We start from the raw sequence: 23316 nt of genomic DNA, 5'->3' as shown, positions 1-23316 counted from the left end.
GCAGAGGGTTTATGTAGCTTAATCGCGGCAATGCCGAATATTATCGATCATTCATGACTGAATCGGTTTTCTCGCAGCCGAATTTTTGGCACACCTTTCGGAGTTCCATGTTAGCCTATACTTCATTAGGGTTGGTACGTCATGGCGCGGTAATGGCTGACGCCGAAATGCCTATTTCTATAAATCATGCGTATATCCCGGAGAAGGGCACCTAATAAGCAAGACATGTAGTGACACTAAATCGCACAAAGCGCGAAAAGAAATTGAAAAATGTTGGAAAAAGTTTCAGAAAAATACGCTATGATTTAGGTTCATTTGCAAAATAATTTTTGGCACTTTTCAAGCTTGACCCCTCTTCAATTGGGCGGTTTTGGGTGCCCCAGTTACGGTCCTACACAAAATGAATGAATCGAAAACGAATGATCGCGCATACTGCGCTGTTTAGCGATGAATCAGCTCGTACCTGTTCTGTAATTGTCGCTCGTCAAATAACACGTCTTGAACTTCAAGTCATGTCGAACATGTTTCAAGCCCTAATGATAGCCTACCTCACAAAATTCTGAATTATTTTAAGATTTGATGTTTTATTTATTCTATCAATGGACAAGCCTTCAACATTACATCTTGAAATTGAAGTTTAAAATTGTAATATACCTTGCGGACCGGCACCGGTCCGCGGACCGGCGGTTGAGAACCACTGGCCTAAACGACGTTCGCAAAAGCATAAATAACTGTCTAGAAACGGTGATAAATGTGGAACATATATTAGAGGGCGACAATTCGAGCGTAGCACGAAAAATGAGGAATAAGATCTAAAAGCAATAAACATTTAGCGATAACCTTAATAAAAACATACCACGAACCGATTTCTGTAATCTTATCCACGTCATAGTTCACAGGACACACACACCTCGCGATCCACTTATATGAGATCATTATATTTTAATATCCATATGGTAGATACAGAGCATAGCACAGTATCTAAAAGTACGCGATATGTGTCCAACTGTCCATATATATCGAAAATAGATGTGGAAGAAAACAAGCATATGTTCGGTAGCTGTAGACAAGTTGGGAATCTGTAAATAGGTAGACAACAACAAATTTAACATATTAATTGACGGTCAGTTAACTATTCTTTGTTTTAGTATTTCCAGCTGCGCTTTAAACAAATATTAGCCAAACAACCAGAAAACACACGTCGTCGTTTTGAGGAATCGTGATACCGGTGTTCTATTGCGTGATGTTCTTTCAGCTGTTGCTATCTCTCAGATTGAGCACTACCAACAGTGGCGTAGTCGAAAGGTGGGTTTTGGGGGTCGAAGGCTCTCACTGCAAACCTAATTTATGTTCAGTTTACAGCCTTTGAGAGAGGGAGAGGTGGAAGGTTTTCTTCAATGACACTTGAGATCAAACGTTTTGTATAATCTGTATTGCCGCTCTTGACCACTCTGTTTGGAATAAGATTTTGGAACGATGTAATCTGGGACCCAACCAATCCCGGTACATTTCAGAAAATGATGTTATTTCTCTGAAGTAGGCCTACCCTCAAGTTCTCATGTCAATATCATATCTGCGTATGCAGGCCGTAACAGCACTTCGCCAGCCCCCCCCCCCCCCCCAAAAAAAAAAAACGTTGGTCTTGGGCCCCCCATATGTTGATGAATCGAACTTCCGAGGGGCTTCGCCCCCAGACCCCCCTCAGACCATTCGCTAATTACCGCAACCTACATATCCTATACATTGGGGGCCGTTTAGTGGGTCAACTTTTCTAGCCAAAACGCGCGAGGCGCGAAAATTTTCTATAATTCATGATTCAATCGGTCAATATGATCGGGAATTGCATATATGTTGCTATCAATTTTTATCCTCTCTTTGCTCACGTAATAAGATTTACAGGTAGAGCTGAGTGAGGTGTGTTTGAAAAGGTAGGACCCCTCAATATTATAATTAAACATCTTCGGGCGTATACCCCGCAAAAAATCTTGGGGTTTGGGCTCCCATAGGGTGATAAACCTACCCCCCCATCACATTGTTCACTTTTGCCACGAAATGGGCTGTACTGCCAAGTGAGCCAACGCGAAGCGCGAAAATTTTCGAAAATTCATGATAAAATCGGGAATTGCATATATATTGCTATCAACTTCTTGTCCTCTCTGCTCGCGTAATCAAATTGACCAGTAGAGCTGAGTGAGGTGTCTTGGAAACTGTAGGGCCCGTTGGTATGACTCCTTAACATGATTTTATTTCGTGACCTCCTGTCGGCTATATAAAAAATATAGAATCGCCATAACGTGGGCTACTAAACTAAAAGACGCACGCGATTTCCAATTGGCATTTCTTCACTGGCATATAGTTTTTACCTGCGGGATGGTATTTGTCTTGTGAGGTTCAGATTGCCAAGACAGTATTTTGTATATATAACGAAGTTTTCGCTCAGCATAAGGGCAGTTCTTTTCGGCCAAGGTTTTGTTGCTGCCGATCGTTCTGGCACACTTCTTGGAGTCGCATGTTACATGGCCTACTTTATATGTCTTGGTGCGTCGTGGCGCGTTAATGGCAAAAGTCGATATGCCCATTTCTATAAATCTTGCGTATTTTTTCTTGGGGGAAGAGTACCCAAAATTCAAGATAATTGGCAACTTGAAATCGCGCGAAAAAAATTTGAAAAAGTTGCATAAATTTTCAAAAATTTCTCTGTAATTTATGGTAATTCACGAAATAATTTTGGGCCCCCTTCGAGCTCGCCCCCCCCCCCAATTGGGGGGTTTGGGGTGCGGCAATTACGGGCCTGTGCGTATGACTGTATTGTACAAGTTTTGACGTATACAATTTAGGCATACTGATAGGATAGCTCTGTTGATATTCTGTAGATCGAGTCGAAGAGTGGACATCAGTCAACACATGTCTTTGCCTTTTTTTCCAATTCAATAGGCTTATCTTTTCGAAACTCGTTTACGAACTGTGCTTGGAGCTTCGAGATAGCCTAGATAGCTTTATATCGACATGCCCAGTATGTCACAGGAATTAAATACACTTTTCTGGTTATGCAGAACAGGCCGTCGACAGCTGCACCTCTGTTTCTGAAAAACCGGCATAAAACATGGCATATCATTGCTGCGCTCATTCCCATAGCGTATTGCAAGCATAATTTAGGATTAATCTGACCGTGCCTCATGGAGTCAACTGCAGTTCGGTGTATGAGAATATTCCTCCATCCCCCTTCATTTCATCAAGGTTTACAAACTGTACATTGATATCGTGGTAAACAATAGACCTACTGAGCTATCCCAACATAAATGTGTTACCGAACTGTGGAATTATGTTTATAAATAATAATAAGGACGCTGCTCTTCATAACTGAGGGAACCTGCGTATTGATGCCAACAATGCGACCAGAGTTTTTAAACATGTTAATATTGCATAATATATATATTCAGACACAGACAGAAAATGAATCCTAGCTGTATACTGACATCCACTTCACTTTTGTTGGGAATTCTGCTTGGATTTACGGTCTCAGCTAGCCCCTCGGGGCCGCTGTGCTCCCATGTGTTGCAAATGAATCAATTCTGCTTTCCCGCAAGCAGCTCATCCAGTCTAATCGGCCGAGTCGGCAAATCAGGAGCACGTGGTCCCAAAGGAGATTCCGGAGTAAAAGGTGAACCTGGACCGGTCGGACCATCTGGACCAGAGGGAGGTCCTGGCATAAGGGGACCTCCTGGAAAAAGCGCAGAAGTTGACTATAACCGCATCGGTGCGTGGATTGACCAGAAATTGGAAGGTAATCCATGCCTATGACAATGCTGTTTGCATGAGTGTCCAGCCTGCTGATGCGGAACTCCTGAAATCTCCGAACGGTTTGGTGACTGGATAAACATTCACGTTTTTATCACCAAAGCAATTATTAGTCACAATGACCACGAATGCTCTAAAAACTGCTCTGAAAATTCCCTCGTACACACAGAATTTGTAGTACACATTTTTGAGTATATGATTATTTCTGATGGTGACACAACTTGGCGAAGTATGAAATGCGTACGAGCATAATACGCGGATGTAAATCGTTTAGTTTGCAGCAGGGCTTTGGAGCAGCCGTAAATTTAAACTGCTCCAGCTCCGGCTCCGGAGCTTTCTTCTATCATACATTAGCTCCGGCTCCAGCTCCGGAGCCGCATTATTACCACTGCTCCGGCTCCAGCTCCGGCTCCGGCTCTGAAATTATCGAATGGGCCTGCTATATCAGGGGTGGCCAACCCGCGGGCCAAATGAGGGGCCCGCGAGACGGTTTTGCGTGGCCCGCGAGGTAATTTCCTATTATATCATCGAAAATGAATTGCTCAGATTGTGAACTTGCAATGCCAACCAAAAATTACAAGTCTGGCTGCGACACTTGGGATGTTGATGACTAAAATATCAGTTCCGACGCATTGGCAGATCCAGGGTCCAGTCACATTTTCAGTAAATCGGGTTCCAGCTCCGGCTCCGGCTGAATTTTATGTAGAGCTCCGGATCCGGATCCAGCTCCAGTGAAAATGCACGGCTCCGGGGCTCCGGCTCCGGGCTCCGGCTCCAAAGCCCTGGTTTGCAGCGCCACGACCAGAATCCTGCTGTTTTAATTCATATGGCAAAACAGTATGTCCATGATGAGGATCATCTCTTTTTGCTATAACAGTCTGCCAGGTGACTCCGTCAAGTATGATATCCAAGGCGAAACTAAGGAATTATCGTTATCTAGAACATATCAATATATGAATTGGTATGTAGGATTATACGCAATTTAATCATATTTTATATGCATGAGAATTTTCAATGTCCTGCCTAGCCTATATACAATGCATGTATATCTGAATGTGTGTTTATTTACCAGCTGCATATGAGAGAATCGCAATCTTGGAAGAGCTGGTGACCTGGTATCAAGCAAGTAACGGCAACTTATACAAAGTGTTCAAGCAGGGTAATTACACGGATGGTTTGAAAAATTGCATGAAGTACGGTGCTAGACTTGCGGTGGATGGCATTTTTAACGTTACAGTTCGAAGGTAATTATCAATGCCTATCTCTGCAATATATTGTATTGTTTTCACCGGACATTCCTTGCCGACGCCCGTACCACGCTCAACATACCACTTTAACTTACTTACTCTGTCGCAATTATTTACCCGGGTCGCCGAGTTTATTGTTTCATGAATTATGTAGCAGGGGCAGGTAACTTCTCCGCTCTGTGGGTCTGATGTGGGAAAATTAAGTACTTGGCGGCCCGGATTACAGAGGCGATACATTAATCGAGTATTTATTTTCCTATACAAAGAACAATTCGTATTTATTGTAAGCTTTAATTTTGAAACATAGATACCAAACAGTATTTAATGAATATATTAACCTAATTTACTTCAATAGTTGTTGAAGTCAATCAGACATCTGTTGTCGATTAAAATCCCGTCGCGGGCCGGATCCGGCCCGCAGGCCGTATGTTGCCCTCACTGACATAAAGGGCTGCATTTAAAACAACATCAATAAACAAAACTGTTTAAAAACTTGTTTTTTATTGTGTGTTTGTTTTCATGTTTTTTCTAGTCATGATGTCACGAATCTTTGATTGCCACGTCACAGTTGAGCGGCATTGACAATTGAAAATATAGGGTTAATATGGTTCGGTCGACGAAAAGGGTTTCCGACGACTGTCATAAACAGACCAAAAGTATCTTTAACCAGGACTACATTGTTATGCAGCATTTTGACGATCGGCGAGCATCATCATCAGAACACTCATTCGGTACCAATTATATCTATATCTAAAAGCTAAACTGTTGAACCACAACGATTTACAGGGTTCCAGCCACTCCATATCGTATAGGTCGACTATACCGGGTGGAAATCGTCCGTAGGCTCATACTACGTGTTTTTCGAACGTTTTTAAACAGTTATGGCATAATTATACAACGTTTGTAAAAATGCACATTTTTTAAAAGGCATTTGTTAAAATACTGTTTGAAACATGTTTCAAAACACCTTTTTTTTAAATCCAACCCGATGTATATATAGTTAGATGTTTATTGTAAACCTATGTACTAAGCATATGAACAAGGGATCCTGAAGAACACATTTTCTCCTTGGCGAAACGGCGACATGCATCACCTAAAACTCATGATTAATAATAATAATAAAAATAATATTGTATACTTTGGCCAGTAACATACCTAGGGGTATAGCTGATATAAATATAGTCTGCATTTCATCTTCCAGCCATACGCCATTTTACTGGACAGTGGACACTCGGCTGAGTTCGCAGCAGCATATAGCCTACCTATTAAGATTTGAGGGTCGCAATTGCGAAATCACGACGTAGGGGAGATGTGGTACCGATGGATCACTGGGACCGAAAATACTTTGAAAATTCTCTATGATAATTCCATCATTACACTCCGTGAACTTGTCTACAATTGCGTGCTTGCAAAATCTTTCCTCGCATACAAAAAAATTCGACGTGCGCGAGCTATGGGGTCTCTCACAGATGTTTTTTGTTTTGGGGGGTGAAAACTTAATTTAGATCGACATATACATTTTTCTTTGTAACCTTCAACACGAACAAACCGGCAATCATTTTTATCGTGAAGTTAAGGGCTTGTATCAGGCTATATAATGGCACCTAATATTTTTGCAGTACCTTCCTTGAGTCGAATTTTTTTCGATTCATGTATGAAATTCGTAGGGTTGGGACCGATGATACAATAGCCAAATCAAGCAAAATAATCGAGCATACTAATCATGAAACAGATGAAACATGCCTACGTACAGAAAATCTTTATGTAATAATTGCATATGATGTTTTATCGCTATAACGAGGTATTTGGGAGTCACACTGTCGATTTTCGGGCAATATGTATGCACCCTCATATTTATAAGTTCGACCCTAAATCGAAACGTGATTTTATGACAACATTTAAGTTAATATTTATTCTATTTTTTGGCGGTTGCGACCAAACATTCTTCTTTGGTTTGCTGTATCTTAGGTTATAATACTGAGCAAGAGAAGCTGTCACATCTGAGTTTTTTAGGGTATATGTGTCATCGGTACCCGGGTCGTGTGCCATTGGACCCACCGGGGGGGGGGGGACCGATGATACGTTCGAGCAACAAATTTTGAACGTCCATAAATATTTTTTGAAAAGACGGATATTCATGTATATGTGCGCGATAGGTAGAGCTTGTATCGAAGTGCTGAGCCAGCAAAAGATCTGCTGTTTTTGGCTGAACATTTTGGCGCCAGCGATCATTCTCCAATTTTTGATCCGTCGGTACCACATCTCCCCTATATATTCTCCGCAAACCGAAGACATGCAACGAAACCTCTTCTCAGTCAGTATATCGCAGAAACTTGTGAACACGGATGTTCTTAAAGCTAGTTTTCTTCTTTTATAAGTGTGTCGAAAGAGTTTCATTATTTTTAAAGTTTGACATAAGCTGAGAATGTTTGGGAACCTCAGGATTAAGGATTTGCGAAACTTCATTCTCCTAACTGAGCAGCAATTGTTCAACTTTTCGCGATTTCAACTTGCCAAATGTTATGATTGTTGGGTAGGCTACTCTTCCCCCAAGGAAAAATACGCAATATTTATCGAAATGGGCATATCGGCGTTGGCCATTACCGCGCCACGACGCACCAAGACATATAAATCCTAGAGTTTTAGGCCATGTATCACGCGACTCCAAGAAGTGTGCCAGAACGATCGGCAGCGAGAAACCTTGGCCGAAAAGGACTGCCCTTATGGTGACCGAAAACTTCGTTATATATACGAAATACATACAGGTTTATTAATCCATAGGCACCTAAATGACTAGCGCCGAATGTCTTGGTAATCTGAAGCTCACAAGACAAATACCATCCCGCAGGGATAAATTTGATGCCAGCGAAGAATTACCAATTTGAAATGGGGAAGCGAGTGGCGCAGTTGGTTAAACACTGTAGTCACGACATCGATGGTTGATGGTTCGAGTCTCGGCTCTGCCATGTTTCTATGTGTCGGAGGTTTATCTGGGCTCCTCATCGCCGATCCCGCTGTAATGCAGCGCATTGAAAAGCCCAGACGAAGAAAGAGCCGAACTCTAGAAAGATGGCAGCTAAAGATCGCGTTCAAGATGAAATTCATGTTCTGGGCGCAAATGACTATAATAGCGATAAGCGCCAATGATGTAATAAAACAAACAAACAAAACCAATTTGAAATCGTGTGATCTTTTAGTTTAGTAGGCTACGTTTGGGCGATTCTATATTTTTTGATATAGCAGACGGGATAACATCATGTAACGAAGTCATACCAACGATTCCGTCCGTCAGAGGATGTTTAATTATTATTTACGGGCTCTACAGTTTCAAAGACACCTCACTCAGCTCTACCGCTGAGTATAGAGAGGACAAGAAATTGATAACAATATATATGCAATTCCCGATCTTATTGACCGATTTTTACCATGAATTGTCAAAAAAATTCGCGTTATTTCGTTATTTACATCTGTTATTTCGTGGCAAAACCTAACAACGTGATTGGGGGGGGGGGTCGGTTAATCACCCTATGGGAGCCCAAGACTCAAGTTTTTTGGAGAGCCTGACGAAGTGCTGTTTCGATCCTGCCAACGGGGATGCGCCCGGAGATGTTCAATTATTATTGAGGGGTCCTAGCTTTTCAAGCACACCTTACTCAGCTCTACCGGTAAATCAGATTACGGGAGCAGAGAGAGGATAAAAATTTATAGCAATATACAAGCAATACCGATCATATTGACCGATTCAGTCATGAATTATAGAAATTTCTCGCGCATGGCGCGATTAAGCGAGCAAATAGTGTCTATTGCCCGATTCAGTCATGAATTAAATAAATTTAGGCAGGCAAAGCAGACTCACTAAACGGATCCCCAATTAATAAACAACGTACACCCAATGTGAAGAGCGTATAGCCGGAGGGGGGTCTGGGGGGCGAAGCCCCCCCCCGAAGTTTGTTTTACCACCCTATGGGGGGGCCAAGACCAACGTTTTGGGGGGGCTGACGGAGTGCTGTTACGGCCCTGGTTATATTCCTGCCATAGTCTTTTTTATTTTATTTCATTGATGGCGTGATAGCATGACCTCCAGGCCATGTATTTTTAGAGGTTTCAATTGCTAAACATCACAGAAAGTGAGACGGAAATGACTTAATTCGGACCAAGGGTGTGATTTTACGTTTGCAACACGACCAAGTTTATTAATTTTAGCGCTGTACTTGGAAAAACGAATTCGCGAGTGTGTTAGATAGATTCGTTCTTTGTATGTATAGAAGCATTTATATTTATAATATTTATATATGGTAGAAGCGTATTTAAAGTTAATATGGTTATGATGCGGTCAGCATTGTGAGTCCTGGAGTTAAACCAAAAGCGCAATCAGCAAATCTATAAACAGATCTCTGCTCAAAGACTCAAATTCACGTACAGTTGTAAGAATCAACATACAACCAACATGCATACCTAATTTTGACAATGAGGACGACCAGCTTTTAAATTCTAGTCAATGTTCCTGACGCTTGTACGTTATCATCAAATCAATGTGTTTTTTTTTGCTTTAAATATACAAATACTTATATTTCCATGTGGTCGGTCACCATATAATACAATACCAATATTGAATTTTGGCTCAGTATCCTCATTTTATATAGTGCGACCGGCAAATGAATTCAAATATTTATTGCGGTTCGCGAGCTAAAAAGTTTGCCCACCCCTGCTATAGGGTATAGTCGGATAAGGAAACATAAAACGCGTGTCCTACAGAAATCTTCAAAGGGGACGTCTCGAGCAGTTGATCACTAGGGCGATATTTGACTTGTAAGATTAAGTTAAAATTTTGTCAAAATTGTAGCGTTACGTCATAAAATTGTCAAAATTATTTACAAAGTCAAAAATGTTTGACAACCAGCATTTCGTTTGCATCCTAGATTTTGCACTGTCGATGAAGTCATTTTACATATTACAGCTTGTAGCCTCCTTTATTGGCCTACCGTTGTAGACGGCCCATTGTCTACTCACCGTGAATCACAAACGTTGAAATGAAGAGAAAAAAAACAGGGTGACAAGGTGAATGGTGATATGATCAACGCACCACAATATTCTAATTGAAGCAAGACAGCGTGGGCATTGCATGGTTCTTGGAAGTGCATGATGAAAAATTGTGATGTAGACCAGTGGTTCTCAACCTTTTTCACACTGCGGACCGGTAAAATTTCAAAAAATGTCTGCCGGACCGGTGGACTTTCAAAAATCGAAATGAAGCCAAAATGCAATGTATGCAATTATATGGTGCTAGAGAGACATTTAGAGGGTTTTGATCGTAAATGTTATCTTCATGTTGGCATCCATGAGATTTTACGATTGTGAGTCTGCTGAGTTGAGGTAAAATTGCCTTGTCCAGATAAACGTGCTACCGCCGAGAGTCGTTTACAGTTTTAAGCGACCACGTCAACTCGAATAATATTCTTCTCTTTGACAATATCGAGAGAAGAAGCATTTCGGAGTCGAACCAAACACCTTGTCGTGCTACCTTGCGCATTGCCCACTACCAAAAGACGCAGGCTACTCTGGCAACTACGAATACAATGCGCAACACGAAAACACCTTATGGCAGCTATACCAGCCATCCGCAAATTCGGACCGAAAACACACTTCGTCAGCCCATCCCCCAAAACGTTGGTCTTGGGCCCCCACAGGACGATAAGCCAAACTTCCGAAGCTTCGCCCCAGACTCCACAGTTGGGTGGATGTTTTCACCTGTACTTGTGAGCACATTCATTTTACTCAGTGTAAGCTGAGAGTTCAAGTAGCTTAATTGCGCCAATAGCGAACATTTTCGATCATTCATGACAGAATCGGGTTTCTCGCTGCCGAATTTTTGGCACATCTTTCTGACTCCCATGTTAGTCTAAACTTCATTATTTGTTGATACGTCGTGGCGCGGTAAGGGCTGACGCCGAAATGCCAATTTCCATAAATCACACGTATTTCTTGGAGAAGGGCACCTAATAAGCAAAACATTTAGTGACACCAAATCGCGCAAAACGCGAAAAGAAATTGAAAAATGTTGGGAAAAGTTCCAAAAAAATACGCTATGATTTATGTTCATTTGCAAAACAATTTTGGGCCCCTTTCAAGTCCAGCACTTCTCCAATTGGGCGGTTTGGGGTGCCCCAGTTACGGTCCTGCACAAAATGAATCAATCAAAAACGATCGATCGCGCAAACTGCGCTGTTTAGCGATGAGTCAGCTCGTATCTGTTCTGTATAGTTGTCGCTCACGTGTCGTCAAATGACACGTCTTGAACTTCAAGTCAAATCGAACATGTTTCAACCCCTAATGTTACCTCACGAAGTTCTGAATCAGTTTAAAATTTGAAAGTTTATTTATTTTATCGATGGACAAGCCTTCAACATTGCATCTTGAAATTAAGGTATAAAATTGTAATATACCTGGCGGACCGGTAGGAATGTCGTCATGGACCGGCACCGGTCCGCGGACCGGCGGTTGAGAACCACTGATGTAGACTACATTGTCAGAATAAATCAACACGGTGTATCAGTGTTACCAGTGTTGCTTCGGTGTTGCCAGCCAACAACTGCTGCTGTTGAACGTTCTTTGTCCATTCTCGGCAAGCTACTTAGCAAAGACAGACACTTTCTACCTGAGAATGTAGGAAAGTATCTTTCGTTGTACTACAACAAATTTTAATTATTTCTACCATAATACGTGATGTAACTACTGGAATTCCTTATAGGGCCGGATTTCGTTAAAATAAAGTTTTTTAATGTAAAGATTTGACAGTTTTCAATTCAAAATAGTATGTTTAATAGTAATTTTTCAGGCCAAGCTGTTTCGTAAGTACAGACAGTTCCAACAAGAAATGAAGATAAGTAGTGCGATTCCAACATTAACTGCGACAACACCTATTTTGCAGTAAGTTTTGTATAGTCAGAAAATGTGAAAGCTTTGATTTTTTAGGTAAAAATCTTCCGTTTTCGGCAAAAAAAAATAGCCATATTGATCACACATTCATTGTCTAACTTAGCAATGGCAATGGCAATATTACGAACTTAGCCCATGGAAATTTTTACAGAGAACTTCTCGACAAATTGATCATACCCAGCGGGGAGTCTACATTCATAGGATTGGACGACATAGCTCAAGAGGGGACTTTTGTTTGGCGGGACGGGCGAGAGTACAGTGCGGGAGATGTGAATTTTCATCCCGGAGAACCAAATAATGCTGGGGGAAATCAGGATTGCGCGATTTCTGCAAAGTTCTACAACTGGAAGTTTGATGACTTAAGTTGTCATGCCCGAATTAATTATGTATGTGAAAAACTCGCATAAAACAGGCAATTGCATATACCGCACGTGTTTTCTCTTATTGTAGAATTTCACCATGCGTCACTGTTCTTGTACAAAAGAGAGATTAATGAAAAGAAAATAACGAATTCTGATCGGTTTCTGCTCACTGCCAATTTATATAATGCCCATTCGATTACTGCTCGACCTACTACCACCATTACTACTGCATGTAACTCATTGCTCGTGTCTGTGCGAAGATAACTTTACGGTACCGATCGAAGTCAGATTAAACTGGGAGGCTGGTTTTGGGAAATGCATTCTGCTGTAGATCGGGTTGTATTTAAAAAATCACTAGATCTGGCGATTTTTCATCCGGTTTAGCGCCAAAATATATGGATCTAGCGCAGGGGTGGGCAAACTACGGCCCGCGGGCCGCATGCGGCCCGCAACACCGTTCTGTGCGGCCCGCGAGAGTCAATGGAAACTTCTTTTAAACATTGATAAAATGCGTACAAAAAAATCTAATTAATGCAGGGACTTGATTAAACTTTTTCTTAGTATAATTGACCATGATAATTCTAAGACTGTGGTTCTCAAACTGGGTGGCGTGAAAGCATCTGAAAGGGGGGCGCGAAGCTGAGCTAAACGAAAAAAAATTTCGCGCTCCGTGCGATTTACTTCAAATTCATAATTCTTGCTCTGTATTTAGTCTGAATTTCATGTTTCAAAATATCTCATCCACAGTCGTAACCTTCCATGCCAGTGAACTATCCGTTAGGTCTGCTAGCATCGTGGTTGCGATTTGCACTGTGACGATAAGGGGGCGCGAAATCTTTCACCATCATAAGGGGGGGAGGCGTGTGTCTTAAAAAAATGAGAACCACTGGTCTAGGGTAGATACTTCCTATATTCTTTTTTATGTTTAATTTCTGGCGCGACAGCCCGATCTCAAGACCCACGCAGTTTGGAAGGTTTCAACTGCTGAACATCACAGAAATCCTAAACGAGATTGACATAATTCGGATCACGAGTGTGATTTCAGATTGGCCACTCCAGTTTTAATTATTTCAGTGATGTGCTTATAAAAACGATTCGCGCGTGTTTTAGGTAGATTCGTTCTCTGTATGCGTAGAATCGGGGTAATAATATATTATATCTACACATAGAAGAAGCGTGTTTGAAGCTAACATGGTTATGATGCTGTCAGCATTGTGTGTCATGGAACAGAACCAAAACTGGAATTAGTAAATCTATGAACAGATCGCTGCTCACAGATCTAAATTTCGATCCTGTTCTAAAAAGCGGGACAACCGACTTTCATCTCTATAGTTTTTACAAATTGGTTATAGAGGTCTACCAGCCTATGAAATCCCGCCATTATGTTTCTGACTCGTGTACGATATCATCAACACAATATTTGGTTTGTTTTAAATAAGCACTTACATTATCTCCATGTCCTCGCTATGTAATCAAATACCAATATTGCGTTTTGGTTTATAATCCCAATTCTATATAGTGCGGCCCGCAAATGGATTCAGATGTTGAATGCGGCCCGCGAGCTCAAAAGTTTGCCCACCCCTGATCTAGCGCCTAGCGATAAATCTAGCGATTATTGAAAAAGTATTTAGCGATTATTTAGCGCTTTTTTACCGAAAATAACCAATATAAAGATCAGTTCTGGCTGACGACTGCATTTGCTATACCGGTCACCAGAGTGCGTACTCCGATGATGTATAATTATAGATTACTAACCTACGGATAGATAGTAGATACGCAACTCCTGGCGGTTACGCATGGGCAAACAGTGTCTCCTCTTGCTGAGTAATCTAAAAGTAGCATAATTGGCAGTGCTACATCTGGCGACCTGAGCGCTGAAATTTAATATAATTGGCCATGATCGAAAGACAGTGTCGCCGGGATTTCGAAAATACAAAATAAAATCTCGTCAGGACAATGGAACCATGCACCTCGAAACAGCCCTCAAGTCTGAATACTGGCATTGCTCCAACAATGGCACCGCCACAACACAATGAACATAACAGTGACCAATTTCGTCCAGCGATTGTTCTGATCAATGCCGATTTTCAGGCTTTGAGGGCTGTTCTGAGGTCGTTCCATTGTCTTGACGAGAATTTAATTCATATTGTCGGAATCAGTGCGACACTAGCTTGGTTGGTCCTCTAATTATTTTCTTAAGGTCTCTACTTATAGTGGCTGGCAAACACGGTTCAAGTCGTGTTGTGTCGGGTCAAGTCGCATATCATGTACACGTGTGTCAAGTCGCATGTCGTGTTCAGGTAGGCTACTCCAACACAGTTTAGAGAAGAAGTCAAGCGCATTTCTATGGTATATCGCATCACGTATTCACAGACGCATCGAGCAAGGCACGCTTATATAGTGAGCGGTTATGCCTGCAAACCTGGTCAGTGGTCACGTATAGCGATCTGCTTTATCGAAATGCACAGCACGTTTTGTCCCGCTTAGAGATGACTATTGCGTACTATGAACTAGAAATATGATAAGTGACTTTGGTCCCAGACGAGTACAATATAGCTGAGAAGAATGTATTGATATATTGGTTCAATTTAACATCTTTAGCAATTAATGCAGCGAGATAGTGTAATGGTTATGCGTCCGGCTTCTCGAGCGGCAGGTCGTAGGCTCGATCCCCGGCCGGGTCATACCAAAGACTCGAAAAATGGTATCCGCAGCTATCCTGCTAGGCGCTCAGCAATCACGGATAGCATGGAGGAGAAAAAAAAACGGGGGCGCAGACTAGATGACCTCATGGGGCCGTATCGCAACTCCGTCGCCAAAGCATCTCGATGGTGCAGGCGAGAAAGAATATCATATCTCTCTCTCTCTCTCTCTCTCTTTAGCGCTTTTTTTCTCAATATTTAGCGTCATCTAGCGATTTGACAACAGTATTAGCGATTTTCTTCCATCCGGAGTTGGCAACACTGAGCACGAATCAATGATACTACAAGTCTACAACTGACATTGCTAAGAGAAAAACTAATAGCTACGCCCGTAAGGGCGTCGTATAGAGTTTCCGCGATGGATCCACCAAAGTTCTTGTTCAGAGTTTAAGACATATTATATATTAGATATGTATCAAAACCGTATGGACTTGTGTTACCGAAGGGGGCGATCACGAAAAGACGAGATGTTGAACTAATTTCGGACCAAGTCATATAAATCGACAAATTCTATATGACTTATGCAATCTCGTATATCATCGGGTTGCCATATATATACGTCCTCTTGTCCTCTTTTTTGAAAGTGTCCTTAGAGGACGCCCAAATGTCCTCTTTTTTGAGATTTCATCCTCTTTTTTACTATTGCAAGTCTGAAAATTTTGAGAAAGTGTCCTCTTTTCAGATTTCCAAAACATGGTAACCCTAGTATAGGGTTACCATATTTCAGCAACCCAAATAGGCCATTTGCAGGACTTCGATCACGTGACTAGATACGCATAGCAACCATAAATTGGTTAGCAAGCTACTTTCTCGCGCACCTGCTTCAGTGCTAAATATGGCATACTGTGCTGTTGATTTCTGGTTGTAAACGTTTCAGAGATTTGTTGTGGAAGTCATCAGAGATTCACCTATGCTAGACCTCAGTCATGTACAAAGCATTTCGAATGACATCGTCAGAATTACGCAGAAATCCCTCGGTAACGTAGTCGTATTATGGTACTCAACTCTGATCACATGTAGGCTATTTACATTCTGGCATTTGAAGTAGAGCGATTGGTTTATATTCTGGTAAGAGGATTTGTTAGTTGAAGTAGTACTATATGTCTGTTGTGGAGCCTGATTTTGGATGGAAGATATGACTGAAGCAGCTGAGACCCGCAAGGATCAGAATATACTGTCTGCTCTGCTGTCGGGCTGACATAAAACAATGTTGCTGAACACATCGGAAGTATCTTTTGGGAAAACCTGACATCAAGACTAAACAAAGCTGTGCACTTCACTGTCGCCTTCTACAATGCTGATTTTATTAGCACTACTTGATTGACTACGTGATATTTAATGCAGCATTAAGTTAGGTGTGGATAGTATACTAGATCCTACTATAGTTGTATTGTATAGTGGTGGTTGGTAATCATTGCAGTATTTTGATGATTGATATCGTTTGCAATATATCTATATCTATATTACAAGTTATTGATCACCTTTTCCGGTGTCAGGGCCAAATTTAGAATTTCAGAGTACGGTCGGGGCCGCACGAATACCAGGGCAATGAAACAGACCCAAAATAGTCATCAAAATATGAAAATTGGCATTGTTCCGATCAATCGCTCGACGCCATTGGCCATTGTTATGGTCATTATGGTGATTGTGCTGCTGCGCTCCCATTGTTCAGAACAATCGACCTTTGGTGGCTATTTCAAAGTAGTTGTATTGCCCTGGCGAGATTTCAATTCGTATTTTTGGAATCAGTGCGACACTAGCTTTCGATAATGACCGGACCTATCAAATTATTCGGACGTTTCGGTCGTGAGCTATAGGACTACCAATTATGCTGCTTTCGGGGCAGTTTAGTGAGTCGGCTTTTATCGCCTAGACGCGCGAAGTGCGAAAATTTTCTGTAATTCATGATTAAATCGGTCAATACGGCCGTAAACCAAACTTTACGCTGATTGGTCGAGAGACAGTGGCCATGGATACGACGCAGCAACGGAGGACGCTGCATTTACCTAAGCCTAGTTGGCACTACGATGTATTCCTATCAGTGATGAGCGGATAGTGCTTTTCGAGACTCCGAATCCCTCCGACAACTTTAGTGTCTGAGGAAAACTCCCTCCGACTCCGAAGAGTTTAATCCCAGACTCCGAGATACTCCGATGAATCTCGTCAAGTATCCGAAACAGTAGCAAGCATGGTACGCTTGGTAATGTGTTTTACTAAATTATTGTGATAATAGGGTTGACCTCAGTATTATCTACTTTCCAGTCCCAAATTGCAGTGCAGATGGCTGATTTTTATGCACTTGGCAATCATTTTTGCATGTTACCCGTCATATTACAGCTTTACAAGGTGTCAACGGTCTGTGTTTTGGTTTGTAATCATAACCAAGAGTGTATTCTGGTCAGAGCTATCCAAAGATATCGGAGACAAAAGTTACAATACTCCGAAATTCTCCGAAAAAATATCTGTAGTAAACTCCGACTCCGCTCCGACTGTCACAAAATCGGCAAAACTCCGCTCCGAATCCACTCCGACTCCGCTCCGATGCTCATCACTGATTCCTATAGCCGTGTAGACTGCATAAAAACGACAAGATTACAGTTAATTGTTTATTACTTCATCAATATTAAAATTCGGAAAGGAAATAAAATATTTAATAACATATACTGAAATATAATGCCGAAATACTACTGTGTTTATGAATGCAGTGCCACCAATGGCAATGAACTGGGGAAGAACAGATCTTTCCATTCATTTTCTTCCAACGCAAAGGACAGGAAGGCTTGGGAAGGCAGAGTATAAGAAGCAGGGTTGTAACCAAGTCACATGGTTCCGAGTCACGAGTCAATCATACTTTTGTGGTTTTGACTCGAGTCGAGTCGAGTCATTTTCAATTCATCTCTGACTCGAGTCCGAGTCCAAGTCACCGTTTAAAGGGTCAAGTCCGAGTCATGGTGTTATGACTCGAGTCGAGTCCAAGTCACAGTATTGAAGTCATGTTCAACTCATGTTTTCAATCCTGCTTGGGTGATATCGAATTCCCTGTTTGCGAAACATGCTCATTTTGTCCCTATCAGAATCTTGGCACGTGTTTATTTAGGCAGATAACGGACAGGTCCCGGCCTCATTTACCGATGTTAAAGATAACTTTACTAATCTTAGAACTTAAAATCAAATATCTCTCTTGTCAGTCTGATACATCACCAATACAAGCATTCAGTTTTTATTATGAACACATCGACGATAGCTCACGAATAGCTGATAGAGAACCAACGAATTCACGTCTACATACTATCTGATAGAGAACCAACAAATTCACGTCAAGATACTAGTTGATAGAGAATCAATAGATGCAATGTTGAGGTATTTACAACAGGCCAGCATGCTGTAAAAGCGTGCATGCCACTATGTGCATTGTGCAGTGACAACAGAACACATACCTTTTGATTATACTAAAGGTTTTCCCAATTGCATTACCGACTACATCGCAGTTACAGCATTGGAGAAATAATTGTACAATGGGGCTGTTCAAAAACATTTTTTCAAATTTTCTGACTACTTCTTAAAATTGCTAGATTGCCTAAAAATCAAATTTGGCTCAATTCCAACCAGTAGAAAGCAATGCTATGAAAGAAAATTTTAGACTAATTACAAATAGAGATTTTCGAATTTTACCGGCTATCTCATGATATTGTTACATTGTGTAAAAATATGATTCATAGCAAATTTGACTCAATTCCAACTAGAAAAAGTGAAGTTATTAGAGTAGAATGTTTTGGATATGAAAAAATAGTCGACTTACTACTATGTAATTATATTATATGAAAGAATTTCTCACTAAAATACTCCATTTATTTTCAAATCCAGAATATTCTCCTCTCCGATCATTGATTCCACTTTTTTCAAATTAAGCCAGATTCAGTGTTCCTTTTATGCAACATAACAATTTTATCATGTAACCACCCAGTAAAATAAAAAGGAAGTTATTTTAGAACAGCCATATTGTACAAACATCACACAACATTAGCCATTCATTATTACTCACGTGCACAATGCACATACCTAACAAAACGTCAAATGGACGAAGGGCATTGTGTGTTTTCACAGACAGCAGATGAAATCAATGAGTTACACCTCAAAAATACTAATGTGGAAAGGAGATCCTCAAATATGTTAAAGCGGCATGGCCGTAGAATGAATCCACATCTACTGAATACACGTTCCACTAGTGCACTAGATGCAGGAATTGATAGGCATTTTTGAACCACACTGAAGAGCATTGAATACTCATTCTTTCTAGTCGCCCAAAAATGCAAAGAATCATCGCCTTCAAATCTTCACATGAGCTTATCAGTCTCTTCACCATCTGAGTCATTTCATTGGCTCTAATTGAACTTTGATTCAATTGTTTGCTTGTATAATTGAAAAGTCTTGAGTACTTTAGTTGCGGAGGATCCATTACCTCTTCATCACTGGACGATTTTGTACAATGCATTGCTACTATGTATCATTTTCTGTTGTTTTTACGGCGGCATATCTGATATATCAGACAAGTGCAACGAAAGCAGTGGTGACAAATAGCGATGTCGGCAGAATTCGTCGGATGCGTTGATCTAGCCATTATGATTCGCAAATTTCTTCATCTTCAAGTCATATAAAATAAGCCGAGTCAATGACTTGGGTCGAGTCATGCGTAATGACTCGAGTACAAGTCGAGTCAATCCAAATATTGACTCGAGTCGAGTCGAGTCATTTTCCCATTTCAAGAAAATGACTCGAGTCAAGTCGAGTCATAAAAAAATCGTGACTCGAGTCTGACTCGAGTCGAGTCATGACTCGAGTCATTACAACCCTGATAAGAAGGCAGGATTATTTGTGGCTCACATTTGGGCCTGAATTTGATGCCAATAAGAGTGATTTACTTGTAATTATCTAGCAGCAGTCAAATAAAAACTCTTTTTCTGTGATTTCTGCCCAAGTTCAAATTTCATGAACTCATCGCATGTGCTGTTACGATACCTCAAGCACACCAAGGCAGATGAGGTCTGCTCAGCTAGAACCACTCTATCATGTGAAGCACCCAGATATCCATATGGAAAAAGAACAAGACCTATCTTTGCTACATTCACATGAGTGATGCTTAGTAGTCTTGAATGGCCCTTTCTTCGTGCAATAATAACCCCCACAATATTGAATACCTGTTCATACTGAAGATTCCATTTCAAGGCTACACGATGGCGATTCTAGATCAGGATCACCAGATGACAATGTAAGATTCGCATGTGCAGCATCCACAACATTGCAGGAAGACAGTTGACACGGCATGGAGTTCAGGGTCCGCCTCTTTGCAATGCGCATATCTTCTGCTTCACCACGGAGATTGCGACTGGGAATCGCACCTCTCTTTAGACGTGACTGTATTGGTGTATCTATAATGCTCTAGCAGCAAAATCTTCCTTGCAAAAGTGGTGGTAGCATATTATTATTATTATTGTACACAACAGTGGTGCTTTTAGCCTGTTTAAGGCTTTGTGCTCCACGACATGACAGTATTTGAACTGATCAATGCATTTATTCTTGTCTTTGACATTCTTTCCACTCTCTCATGCATCGGCTCGTGATTCATCGGGTCTTTAGCTGCTGACTTGTAGCTCGGCTCACTGTGATTTCTGGGCTTTTTAAGTCACTGCAACTGCAGTGAGGTCGGCGATGAGGAGCAAATGAAGCTTGTGGAAGTAGGCTTGAAATCCTGCCTTCTTACTCTGCATTCCCAAGCCATCCTGACCTTTGCGTTGGAAGGAACTGAATGGAAAAATCTGTTCTTCCCCAGTTCATTGCCATTGGTGACACTGCATTTATAAACACAGCAGTATTTCGGCATTATATTTTAGTATACATTACTAAATATTTAATATCCTTTCCTAATTTTATTATTGATGAAGTAATAAACATTTAACTGTAATCTTGTCGTTTTTATGCAGTCTACACGGCTATAGGAATACATCGTAGTGCCAACTAGGCTTAGGTAAATGCAGCGTCCTCCGTTGCTGCGTCGTATCCATGGCCACTGTCTCTCGACCAATCAGCGTAAAGTTTGGTTTACGGCCGTATATGATCGGGAATCGAATATATATTGCCATCAATTTTTATCCTCTCTCTGCTCACGTAATCAGTTTTACAGGTAGAGCCGAGGGAGGTGTGTTTGAAAAGGTAGGATCACTCAATAATAATTAAACATCTTCGGGGGTAAACAGCACTTCGTCAGCCACCCCCCCCCTAAAAAAAAAAACTTGAATCTTGTGCTGCCATAGGGTGATAAACCTACCCCTATTAACTTGTTCGCTGTTGCCATGAAACTAGTTTTATCGTTAAGTGGGCGAGCGCGAAGCGCGAAAATTTTCGATAATTCATGATAAAATCAATGTCAATATGATTGGGAATTGCACATATATTGCTATCAATTTCTTGTCCTCGCTGCTCACATAATCAGATTAACCGGTAGAGCTGAGTGAGGTGTCTTGGAAACTGTAGGGCCCGTTAGTATCATTCCGTAACATGTTATCTCGTGACCTCCTGTCTGCTATATCAAAAAATATAGAATCGCCCAACCGTAGGCGGCTTCTAAACTAAATGACGCACACGATTTCAAATTAGTATTTCTTAACTGGCATATAATTGTTCCCTGTCTCGTGAGGTTTAGATTGCCAAGGTAGTATTTTGTATATATAACGAAGTTTTCGGTCATCATAAGGGCAGTCCTGTACGGCCAAGGTTTTCTCGCTGCCGATCGTTCTGGAGCACTTCTTGGAGTCGCGGGCCTAAAACTTAATATGTCTTGGTGCGTCGTGGCGCGGTAATGGCCAACGCCGATCTGCCCAATGCCCATTTCTATAAACGTACGCTTTTTTTTCTTGGGGATGAGTACCGAAAAATCAAGATATTTGGCAGCATGAAATCACGCCTAGAGTGCAATTTTTTTGAATAAGATACTCTATAATTTATACTAATTCACGAAATAATTTTATGCCCCGTTCGAGCTCGCTCCCCCCCCCCCCTATCGGGGGTTTGGCGTGCGGCAGTTATGGTCCTGTCTTTACCTAGTGCAACGATAGCAGCAGTGACGTAACGATAGCAGTGTACTCACGACTTTCCTGCAATCCTGATTAAAATCTCCAGACTCCAAGCGAAGCAAGTGTATTTTATAAATATAAATTTTACTTTTTGTCATAACTCGATGTCTTAATATTTTCTGGGGCCCGCAAGAAGGCTAGCTGGGGGCCGCATGCGGCCCTCAGGGCCGAGGTTGGGAACCACTGAGTTAGACTATACTTTGTATACATCTGTTAGTCAATTGTATACTGTATATACAAGCTGCTGATGATTACTCCTGATAAGTATCAAACAAAAATATTTCCATTTATTCAATTGTATATATGAGCATTCGAATCACAAGATGAATCTCCGTAACAAAGGAATAATGACTATTATTACTTCAAAAACGTGATGCTTATTGCGATATCCTCAAGTAGGTTTTGCCTACTTTCACAACTTCAAAAGGCCTGACTTCAGAGTCAGTTTTAGAACCTGCCTGAATTGACTTGAAAAATTTAGAAATGACTTCGTGACTTGATTAAAAATTTGCAATGACTTGAAGATAGTGACCTGATCCCAACTCTACCTCGTACTATGAAGTATCCACCGTTATTTGATACTGCGAGACCACCTCCGATCACAGTGTTCATCACGTATAGGCACACTGGTACATCAGTTTCGTCTGAATATTAAGCCATGCTACTGGTATTGGCCAAAACTTGTACAATGTACAGTATGCACACATTTCACCTGCAACAGAGGTCTCGATAAAAAACTTTTCACTACGTTAACGCCAGTTCCTGAAGAAAGATTGCTGGCGAACCGTTTGTTTACATCGATTTCATACCGCTGGTGAAGCATGACTCGCGACTAGGGCTGGGCAAAACCGAGTACCTGAGTGATTCGATTCTGAATCACGTAAAACGCTTCGAGTCGAGTCGAGTATTCGAGTATCAGTCATTATGACGTCACAACAGAATATAATATGTCAAAGTTTAAAAATGTACCTTTTATCCCACCACAAAGAATATAATGCCTGTTATTCGTCACATTAAAGATACTTTGGTATTTTTTCGACCATACCGATTTCATTGCTCTTGTTGACAATGTTGTGTGATGATGATGACTTTTAAAATGTGTTATTTCCAGTAACGTTCGTAGCTTTGTACTATGTCTCATAGG

General features: G+C 41.2%; 2 protein-coding genes across 3 annotated transcripts in view; one reads left to right on the top strand and one right to left on the bottom strand.

Moving 5' to 3' along the window:
- The window catches only part of LOC145435525 (uncharacterized), a 349573-nt gene that overhangs the window by 99800 nt on the left and 226457 nt on the right, over positions 1-23316 (bottom strand). The window lies entirely within an intron of this gene.
- LOC145435500 (collectin-10-like) lies at positions 1136-12498 on the top strand. Of its 2 annotated transcripts, none has more exons than XM_080312789.1 (4): positions 1136-1305; positions 3591-3784; positions 4871-5042; positions 12133-12498. In XM_080312789.1, exons 1-4 carry the CDS (start codon positions 1244-1246, stop codon positions 12386-12388), a joined length of 684 nt encoding a protein of 227 aa, XP_080168915.1. In that variant the 5' UTR covers positions 1136-1243; the 3' UTR covers positions 12389-12498. The 2 variants fall into 2 exon arrangements, with proteins under 2 accessions (XP_080168915.1, XP_080168910.1); XM_080312784.1 differs by having other exon boundaries at positions 3441-3784.

The sequence above is a fragment of the Botryllus schlosseri genome, chromosome 1 (assembly GCF_051294905.1).
Source record: "Botryllus schlosseri isolate E-star chromosome 1, Bs_hap1, whole genome shotgun sequence".
Classification (NCBI taxonomy): domain Eukaryota; kingdom Metazoa; phylum Chordata; class Ascidiacea; order Stolidobranchia; family Styelidae; genus Botryllus; species Botryllus schlosseri.
The sequence above is the reverse complement of the archived record's forward strand: the minus strand, read 5'-3'. Positions and strand labels throughout refer to the sequence as shown.

Excerpts from the sequence above, each read along its gene's own strand:
- LOC145435500 (XM_080312784.1), top strand. The coding sequence starts at position 1,244 with ATGTTCTTTCAGCTGTTGCTATCTCTCAGATTGAGCACTACCAACAGT. Across the intron at positions 3,785-4,870 it reads GATTGACCAGAAATTGGAAG|CTGCATATGAGAGAATCGCA; the intron begins GTAATCCATGCC and ends TTTATTTACCAG. Across the intron at positions 5,043-12,132 it reads TTTAACGTTACAGTTCGAAG|AGAACTTCTCGACAAATTGA; the intron begins GTAATTATCAAT and ends AAATTTTTACAG.